Source organism: Apium graveolens, chromosome 9 (genome assembly GCF_009905375.1).
Source record: "Apium graveolens cultivar Ventura chromosome 9, ASM990537v1, whole genome shotgun sequence".
Taxonomy (NCBI): Eukaryota; Viridiplantae; Streptophyta; class Magnoliopsida; order Apiales; family Apiaceae; genus Apium; species Apium graveolens.
Genome location: NC_133655.1, coordinates 211714360 through 211724319, shown reverse-complemented (window position 1 = coordinate 211724319; position 9960 = coordinate 211714360). Strand labels below are relative to the sequence as shown.

The window sequence follows — 9960 nt, the reverse complement described above, 5'->3', positions numbered from 1 at the left end:
TTAGTGCTTAATTACTTGGCTAATGGTTGTTATCTGTTTTACGGTTCGCCTAACTTTCGTTCTCGTTCATCGTTTGAGGGATCATATCCGGGATCTTATTACTTGGGTTCCCTTAAACCTTTCTCCATATATTATATTCCTTTTATGATCCTCTCTTATAATCCTTGAATTTAAATCATTTTAATCATGTTACCTTATACTCAATTCTTTCGGTATCTGGTGGGTTTTTGGGAAAAATCAAAGTGTCCGGATTCGAATTCTAACGACCTTTACATACACTCATTTACTTTATGGAATACTAATACGATCTTAGAATTTCCATAACAGTATTCCTATATAGTGTAGTCTGATAATTTTCCTTAATCAGCATCATCAGCTAAAGTTACTATTCATCCGTGTTTCAAAAATTCCAAAAATTGAGGTTATTACAATCAGTTCTGTCCTTCAGATTCTCTAACAACTCTTTCCGCCCTCGTAATTTCTCCCTGAATTTATTAAAAAAAGTTCGACCCCATTCACCCATAAATCTTGACACTTCTTTCAACTTCGGGATGAGATGCATAACTGGAATCTTCTTCCAGTATTCAGTAGTTTCCTTCACAAATGATGGCTCCTTGAGCCACATGTTTTCAAACCTAAATCGAAACACTTTCTTGAAAATAGTAGTATCAACTAAAACCAAGTGGATAGCATTATGATCAGAGACAGGGACATCAATTAACTTTAACTTACATAACGGGAACTTACTCCACCAACTGCTTGTAGCAAAAGCTCTATCCAGTTTTTCTACAACCCAATATTTACTTTCTCTGCTCTTTTCCCAAGTAAAACGACCTCCGCTTAAGTCTACCTCCACCAATTCGCAGTCATTAACAGCCTTTCTAAACCCTTCCAACAAAGCATTAGGATGAGCATGCACGCCCTTTTATCCAAACTATACATTAAGTCATTAAAATCACCCATCACACATAATGGAACGTTTGATAACTTCGAGAGCGCACGCAAAAAATTCCATGACTCCTTTCTACGACTACGCTTAGGAAAACCGTAAAAGCACGAAAGTCTCCAAGCTTTAACACCATTCTCTTCAAACATGAGATCTATGTGATACCGAGAATAACCAAAAATTCTACCCTCCACCCTGTTGTGCCAAAAAATGGCCAATTCCCCACTTCTACCTATTCGATCAACTGAAAAACAATTTGAGAAACCAAACTTTATACGTAACTCTTCAATCCTTCTTTTTTCGGATATCGTCTCTATTAAGAATAACACCTCGGGTCTACGATCTCGAATAAGATCGTTTAAAGCTCGAACTGTACGAGGTTTCCTGAGACCTCGATAGTTCCAACTTAAGATATTCATGATGAATGGCTTGCTTGCTTAGCAAGCTGAGCCAATATAGTATTTGAAGTTCCTGAACAATCGACTGTAGAAAGCGTATGATCTTGGTAAAACATTGTTACTTCTTGGACCTCCTCCTCAATTGCCATTGGGCCAACTCTTTTCTTTTTCCTCTCCTCTAATTCAAGCCCATCTAATTCTGATTATCCAGGCCCAGTTACTATATATGAATTTGAATTTTCATCCACCAACCTATATGATCTATTTTTTAAATTCTCCATAAATGGTGCATTCCCACCTGTAACAACCCTATTTTCACGTTGTATATCTTTATCCCGCACAAAATCCGGAGTTTGAACTCCCTGATTTTTATAACCCCCGAATTTTCCGCTCCCTCCATCTTCTCTCTCATCCCTAAGCCACTTACTGCATTCCTGACCCTCACCCCTTCTCGCCGGAGCTCGTAGCTAATTCCCCCACTCCCTGTTAATCTGCTCGGTATCTCCTTCAAACTTCTTCTTACAGAATCTCTCAGTATGAGTGAGTAGTCCACACAGAAAGCAAAAGTCTGCCAGCTTTTCATATTTGTAGTTAACCACTACCTTAGCTTTATTTTTTCTGATGATCTTCTTTATCCTCTTCAACGGGCATCTAACATCCAGAGTAATACAGACACGCATATACTCATGCCATATACTCGAATTATTACTTGGATCGTACGATATAAATCTGCCAAAAAAGTTGCCCAATTGTTTTCCAATCAACTCAGACATGAAACCATCTGGGAGATTATAAATTTGAATCCATATCTCCATTTCATTCAATGACACCATAATAGGGTCCTCACCCATCTTAATCGAATTAACAACTAATATTGCCCCATCAAACGACCATGGACCATTGGAAATCATCCATTTCAAGTCATCTTTGTGATAGAATTGAAATAAGAAGATACCTGGTTTCAGTGCTTTGATAGTAATCCCCATTGCTGGCCTCCAGAGATCTGCTAGTTTGGACTTCATAGCTCGCACATTCAAGTTTTTCTCCGTTAAAAATTTTCCCACCACACACAATTCAAACCTGTTACCTTCCTCCTCATTCTCCTCCTCAAGTATAAGCTCTTCATTCTCCACATTTGATATATCTAAATCAGTCATCAAAACATCAAGATTGTCCATGGATGGATACACAGACCCTCTCACACTTCTTATGAAAAAGAAAAGGAGAGAAAACCTCACGCTCTCACATAGAAAAGGAGAGAAACAAATCAAGCCATTTTCTTAATTGATAGGCTCACTTTATAATTAATGTTATATTCACTATTTACGGTTAAACCTTGATAAATGAATATCTTTGGGATCGAAATATTTTAATCATTAATCGTAATTATTCATTTATCGAGGTCAAAAATACATTATCTTTATAATGTTGTGACCGAAAAAAATATTTATTTGATGAAATTATTCGCTTATACACAAAAAAAAAAAATTTAAAAAAAACTTCTCAAATAATGCCTAAATAACATATTCATCATTTTTTTTAATAATTTTAGTCATATATTTTTAAAAATACGATTATATACTCTAACAAATCTCGAGATGAGCGACAAACTACTTTCAGTTAAATTATCACATTATGCTGACATCATTCATTCTTTGTATGTTGGCATCATTCATTCTTTGAATTACTTTATTACGCTCGAATCAATCATTTTTAGAATGAAATAAGCGATCAATCTCTATCGAACATTTTATAAAAAAAATATTATGTTGTCAACTAAGTGTTGGTGCAATGGTTGAGTTATTATCCACTCTGAAAATCAAAAGTGCAACTTCCATGCGTGTTTATTTAATTAGCAAAAAAGAATTATATAAAAAAATTATTGTAATAAAACCGATATCATACATCCAAATTTGCACAAAAAAATATTCAACAATAATATTTTGACATAATCTTTACGTGTTTTTGGATCCTCGAAAACATAAAAAGTTCCAAGCCTCTACACTGGATCGTTAAGAATATTAATAATTTGAAGCCTGTGTAGTATAATCTGCAGAAGTGGCAAAAGAGCATGATGCACATAATCTTAACATATAGACAGATATTATAAGGACAACACCAATGACCAAGGAGCTGGCTCCCTTATAGTTACTCTGGTGCCTACTGCATTACCATACCAGTTATTATGTTAGATTGTAGATAAGCCATACAGTTATAGCCGTTGCATTGTGTTTGTTTTCTATATCTCTGTTACACTACTTGCATTAATTGTGATTCAAGAAACATCGGTGTACTGTGTGTTCCAAAATTTAATATATATATGTCCCTCAAAACACTCTTCAAGTCTTAATTAAGCACAACTTTTGTCTGCTGCAATCTGCAGCATTACACCAGCTCTCTTTTTCCCAACCAAGTTTTTCTATCACGTAACTTAAAAAACATGAATTTATCCAAAAAGAAATTATAAAACATTTTCAAGAAGACAAGAATCATTTGGTTATTTTGTTAGAAAATGTGGGTATTACACCCCACATGTTCATTTTGAGTGGTTGGTTGGTGCGTGTGTGCAACGAGTGACGCTTGGAATGCGTTCTCCTTCACGAGAGCTTTCTGAGGCACTTTGAATCACTCAAAATGATTAAGGGATGAGTGAGATATGATTATCCAAAGATGGTCCCTTAAGAGTGGAAAATGAGTTAGAAAACCTTAAGTCCCACATTGAAATGGAAAAGAGATTTCCTTAGCTTTATATAGCAATACACATATGTACAGTTAAACCTCTTTAAAGTAATAGGGTCGGGACCAAGAAAAAATATTACTTTAGCGAGTTTATTACTTTATCGGGAGCAAAAATATACCGTGTCTATTATGTTGGGACCGGAGAAAAATATTATTTTAGCGAGGTTATTACTTTATCGATTATTACTTCATCGAGGTTTAACTGTAGTGTTCACTTGTGTTGTCTATGTGTTGCTCCATCACCTACGCGGGCGCGCAGGGGGTGCAAATTGTGGGAATTCGAGGGGAAATCCGAGGCTTCGCAAGCCTTCTGGCTTTCCGCGTGTGCGACATGCGAACAAGGATAACGCTAGACTAATTTTGCTAATTTTTATTTTCTGCTGGGCCTGGGCTCAAATAATTGACTTACGGTTTTAATTAATTATGGTAATTGTGTAGCTCACAAGTTTTTTCTCCCGATATAAACACCTCTAGGGCGTTAGGGTTAAACACATAATTTTTCACAGTCGTTCCTAAACACCTACCCTCTAACCCGTGATAGTTTCAAGCTCATTGAGAGTGTCTACCCTCGGCGTCACCACTGCAATCCGTTTTATCATGGGAGGCTTTTTGCTGGCACAATACGGTGAGGGCTAAGAGCATCTCCAACCACGTTAGCTATATTCATTAGCTAAAATATAATAAAATATTGATTAGCTAAATTATACATAATCAAAAAGGTGTTTTTCTCCAACCACGTTAGCTATAACCGTTAGCTATATTTGAAAAATAATATTTTACTAATTTTTTCAAATTCAAATTAATAACGGCTATATTACAACGGACATATTCTAACGGCTATATCATAACGGCTATGTTCTAACGGCTCTATTACAATAGCTCTATTTCATTTTTTATAAGTAGACCATGTAACTGAGAATTGAAGAACACACAAAATTATATTCATTTTTCATTATAAATTCAATTCAAATGGCAAACTCTATACGAATTATTAACGAGATAATGCAGGCGGAAGAAGAAGAAGCTGAAGCAATGATGACGATGGCCGACTATCATTTTAGAAACAATAGCTTCAAAAGACCTTTGGATTTGGCATTCTTTCTTTGGATTGCCGGGATCGTTAAATGATATTAATGTATTAGATCGACCTGATTTATTTAAAAATTTGGCATAAGGTCGTGGACCTGATGTGAGGTATGCCGTCAACGGACATGAGTATAATATGGGATATTATCTTGCCGATGGTATATATCCTTCTTGGCCAATTTTGTCACAACTATTACAAAACCTCGAGGTAACAAAAAAAATATTTTGCAAATGCACAAGAATCTGTTAGAAAAGATGTTGAAAGGGCATTTGGAGTATTGCAATCTCGATTTGCTATGATTCGTGGACCATCACTATTTTGGGATGTGGGCACAACGAAATACATTATGACAGCCTGCATTATACTACACAACATGATCGTGGAAGATCAAAGAGATTCACCTATTGAAGAAGAGCACTATGACACATATATTGAAATACCTTTTGTTACTCCGGATCACAGTCGCCCAAATAATTTAAGAGAATTCATGCAAGTACATCAACGAATTCGGGATAAACAAGTACATGTTCAGTTGCAAAATGATCTTGTAGAGCATATTTGGCAGATCTATGGCGGTGACATTAATTAAACCTTAGATCTCTTGTTGCAATGTTTTTTATATTTTCATTTACAATTTTTTTATTTGCTTTCGTATTGATTTGTAATTAAACCTTAAACTGCTTACCTAATTTTCACTTGTCAATACAATATTTGTTATATTTTGCTACTTTTAACTTACTAAAATAGTCAGAAAACCCCCTTAAAAGTAATTGTATTTCTCAGTACAAATTTGGTCACTCAATTTTGCAAGTCTGTGATGGAGTTAATAATAACTCTTGTACACTTCTTGACCATGGTCATGACCATGCTTTGATGACAAATACATGCACATTTGTCTAGTACTATTATCTAAATTTTACATTGAATGGCGGAAAGACCATATCTCCTGATAACTTCCTGTGTTCCATTTTTCATTCTCAATATAATTTTCAGCCTAATAAAATTCTTTTACAGCCTATAGAAATATAATTTGCCTATAAATTCTTCTATACTACAACAGAATGTACCAAGCTCTAACAAGCTTATCCTACACTACAGAAATCAAATTCATAATCAACTTCTCGTGCAAATTATAAATTGATATTCACAAATCGAAAAGTTATAGAATTTTAAAATCAACAAAAAGAATTCAACTACGCATAGACTACACAACAATTATCTGATTTTGGCAAAAATAAAATCACAAATTATAAATCAAAATCACAACATCATAGAGTTTACAAAGTCATACCTAAGAGTGATACGAGTGAACCAGGTTTTTAGTTTCTAGATAAGAGAAAGAAAGATAATGCTGGAGAAAATTGGGGGAAAATAAATTGTATGGTACAATTGGAGGGAAGAAGTGGCGGGAGAGTAGATGAGAAAGGAGGGAGATGAGGTGGATTCTCTTACAGATCTGTAGAGTTTTGACAAATATAGAGAAGTAAAGGGCGTTATCTAATCCTGTCTCCGTTCCGTTTCTATTATTTAATTATCTGTCTTGCACGTATAGATTGTTGAATATATTTTTCATCAGAGTATCCATATGACTGTCTCCGTGCCCAAAAGTTAGATGAGAATTTTATTTTAGATAAGTAGTTAAATGAAAGCGTTTGATTTTTAATTGCATGCTTTAAGACAGGGATTTAAATAACCTTGACTTCCAATTAAATTGCAAAAAGAATATCTCAAGCTAGCGAGTGTAATTACACTCAGAAAATAAAAATAGTTTTCTTTGTTTTTTAGAACAACTCATCTGCTTACTCCAATGGCTGCTTCTGATTCTGATTCCTAAATCATTGATATGTATCACATCTCCCTCTCTAATTCCTTGATGCAATTAAGAAGCTTCGCTGCGCAGCTTTTGAAGTTCGGTCTCAAGGGCCTGTGTTTCCGCCTCAGCCGTCTCAGCTTGCATCAGAGCAGCACTTGTTGCAGCTTCTACATCCTCACTCTCTTTCAAGATATCCTCCAGCTTTGCAAGTGTGTCTCTTTCGCTTGCAGTAACTGCTTCCACTTGAGCCATTGCACTTGCTACTTTTGCATTAGCCTCTTCTTCTGCTTCTTTTACTATTTTTGTCAAAGAATCAAACTCCTCTTTTGACAATCTGATCTTGCCGCTGTTCTCTGAATTTGTCTCCTTACCACTTTCGTTATTTGAACTGTGCATTTTCTCAATTGCAAGTTTCTCTGCTTCTTTTGCTTCTTCGGCTTCCTTTTGTGCAATTTCCAGTTTTTCTTCGCTTTCCTTCTCAATGGCTCTGGAAGTTTCAACCTCTTGTTTTATTTCTTCTATGTCTTTATGAACCTCTTCGGCTTCTTTTCTTGCTTTCTCTGCTTCAGTTGTTAGCTCTCGAAGTTTTGACCGTAGGTTTTCATATTCCTCTACTGTTTTCTTTTGCTCAGCAACAGCAGCTTCTAGTTCCTTCTTACTTTCTTCTAGTTTGGCTTGTAAATTCTTTGTTAGTTCTTCTGCTTTTTGTTCTTTCTCCTTCAGGTCTGAAGTTTCCTTTTTCAAAATCTCTAGCTCAACCTTTAGGGGTTCAACCGAACTTCGAACGGAGCTTTCTTCTGCTTGAACTTCATGAAGATGTTTCTTAGCGTTTTCCAACTCTGAAGTTGCAGTCTTCAACGCTTCTTGATCTGCGGCACGAACATCTTTAAGTTGTTCTTTAACTACTTTAATTGCTTCTGTAGTTTCTTCCATCTTCTCTACAAGGTTTCCCCCCAGTTCCGGGTCCTCAGCTTCTTTTTTCAAGGACTTGATTTTCTCTTCTTTCTCTGCCTTGGCTGCAGCAAAAGATCGAGACCGAGCTTCTTTCTCCTCCATAAGTTTCGAGTGCTCATCCTGGGCCTTAGTGGTCGCAAGTTTTACCTGCTTAAGAGTCTCGTTCATGTTAGCAATTTCTTCTGAAAGTCCAGTTGCTTTGTCTTGGTTAGCCTTGGCAGTGTTTTCTGCATCCTTCGCCTCTTGCAAAGCAGCTGCCTTCTTTTTTGAGGCTGCATCAAAATCCTGTTTAAGGTTTGTGAGTTCTTGTTTCACTGTTGCTAGCTCACCAGCACAGGCCTTGTACCGTTCTCTTTCCTTGATCAAGTCTGGATTCTTCTCCACGTCATTCTGTTGGTCTTCGCTGGATTTTGATTCTTCAAGTTCTTTCACTCGCTTTTTAGCAGATTCTGTTGCCTGGATCAGTGCTTGCTTTGTATCACTAATAGTCTCCAGCTTGGCTGTTAGATCTTGTAGTGATTTATTTGCTGCTTCCAGATCGCGAAGTGCTTGGGCTTTTGTAGTTTCTGCATTTTTCAGCTGTTCCTTGTACTTGTCCAGATCTTTAAGTGACAAATGAAGCTGTGATTCCTTTTCCATTGCTCTCTTGCAAAGAGAAAAAGACAGGTGTATCAGATTTAAAGATAATCTCCATGCACAAGTAGAATCAATAAAAACATTTCAGAAACATCCGTACACCTGTTAAAACCTTGCATTTCCTATAATGCACCTAATTCAAAAACAAGCAATATACATCTGTCATCTGTGAATGCTGAGTCTATGTGCTTTATCTTCCTCTATGTTTGTTGCATGAATGAAACATAATGTAGATTGTGTCAACATAAAATACCTCGTTACTTGAATTGGTTTTGTTTGAAAGCTGCCTGTTGCTTGGGGAATTAACCTCCCCGAATAAACTAGCAGCAGCCCTGACAGAGGAAGTCGGAGTTGCAGCTGTAACAATATCCCCTCCGGGAGAACCTGTATGTTTCGGAGAATGAGGATTCCCCCGAGAACCTGATCCTAACTTTTGTGGTGAATTCGTGCTTCGCTGAGTTTTTATGCTAATACCATTCATTTTTCCTCAAGCTTTCTTCCATAAACCTACATGATCAAGTAATGGCAATATTCAAGATACAAGTTTTGCAAAAACCCTCAAAGCATTCATAAATTATCAAAAATATTTAATAATGATTAGACCCTAATAAAAATAAATGCAAGCGGGCAACAAGTTGTGCAACCAGCATGTCCTAGATACGACGTATTAAGCTTGAATTTGCTATCGAAATGGAGATGTATCCTACATATTATGTTTAGGACAAAAAGAATAAGAACTCAAACGAAGAGGAGAGTTGTGTACCTAGACGTAGACGATGCTAAATGTAAAAGATGCGTATAAAACATCAAGAATGTGGTTGTAAGCATTGGTTTAAATATGCTTCTTCTTTTTTTATCTTATATTTGTTTGGCAAATCTGTTTGGAAAAGATGAAGAGGAAGAAAAAACAAGGGATATGAAGAAAAGAGTTCCGGGAGATATGTTTCGACAATCATACACTTGTATGTATGGAATTACAGGTTTTTTACATTTCTCGGGAAACCATTCACTCCTTTTCTAGTTGGTAAAATCTTAATTCTCGTTTTTTCGTAGAAATTCTATTGTATCCAATTTTAGTAAGATAACTAATGAATACTCATGAGATAAATCATGAATTAATAATGTAAATTATGTGACAACAAAGATAACTGATGAAAACTCTTAAGATAAATCATGAATTAATAATGTAAATTAGGTGACAACAAAATATGTATACACTCGCACCCAATCATCTTCATAAAAACTCAGTCTACCAAATTATATTGTTAGCAAATCAGAAATTTTTTTCATAATTTTCGGTCAATTAAAACTGTCATTATAATTTCGACCAGTCAGAATTCACGAATTTTTTTCTTTTTTTATTGTAGGGAACCCGCAGCCGCTACCC

General features: G+C 35.9%; 1 protein-coding gene across 2 annotated transcripts; it reads right to left on the bottom strand.

Annotated features, from left to right (window-relative positions):
• Positions 1-6858: 6858 nt before the first annotated feature.
• Positions 6859-9446, bottom strand: LOC141686778 (WEB family protein At5g55860-like). Of its 2 annotated transcripts, XM_074491836.1 has the most exons (3): positions 9337-9446; positions 8827-9080; positions 6859-8582 (listed from the first exon to the last, which is right to left on the bottom strand). In XM_074491836.1, the coding sequence occupies exons 2-3, from the start codon at positions 9052-9054 to the stop codon at positions 7050-7052; spliced, it is 1761 nt and encodes a 586-aa protein (XP_074347937.1). In that variant the 5' UTR covers positions 9055-9080; positions 9337-9446; the 3' UTR covers positions 6859-7049. The 2 variants fall into 2 exon arrangements, with proteins under 2 accessions (XP_074347937.1, XP_074347939.1); XM_074491838.1 differs by lacking the exon at positions 9337-9446 and having other exon boundaries at positions 8676-8959.
• Positions 9447-9960: the final 514 nt, after the last annotated feature.

Excerpts from the sequence above, each read along its gene's own strand:
- LOC141686778 (XM_074491836.1), bottom strand. The coding sequence starts at position 9,054 with ATGAATGGTATTAGCATAAAAACTCAGCGAAGCACGAATTCACCACAA. Across the intron at positions 8,583-8,826 it reads AAACCAATTCAAGTAACGAG|AGAGCAATGGAAAAGGAATC; the intron begins GTATTTTATGTT and ends TCTCTTTGCAAG.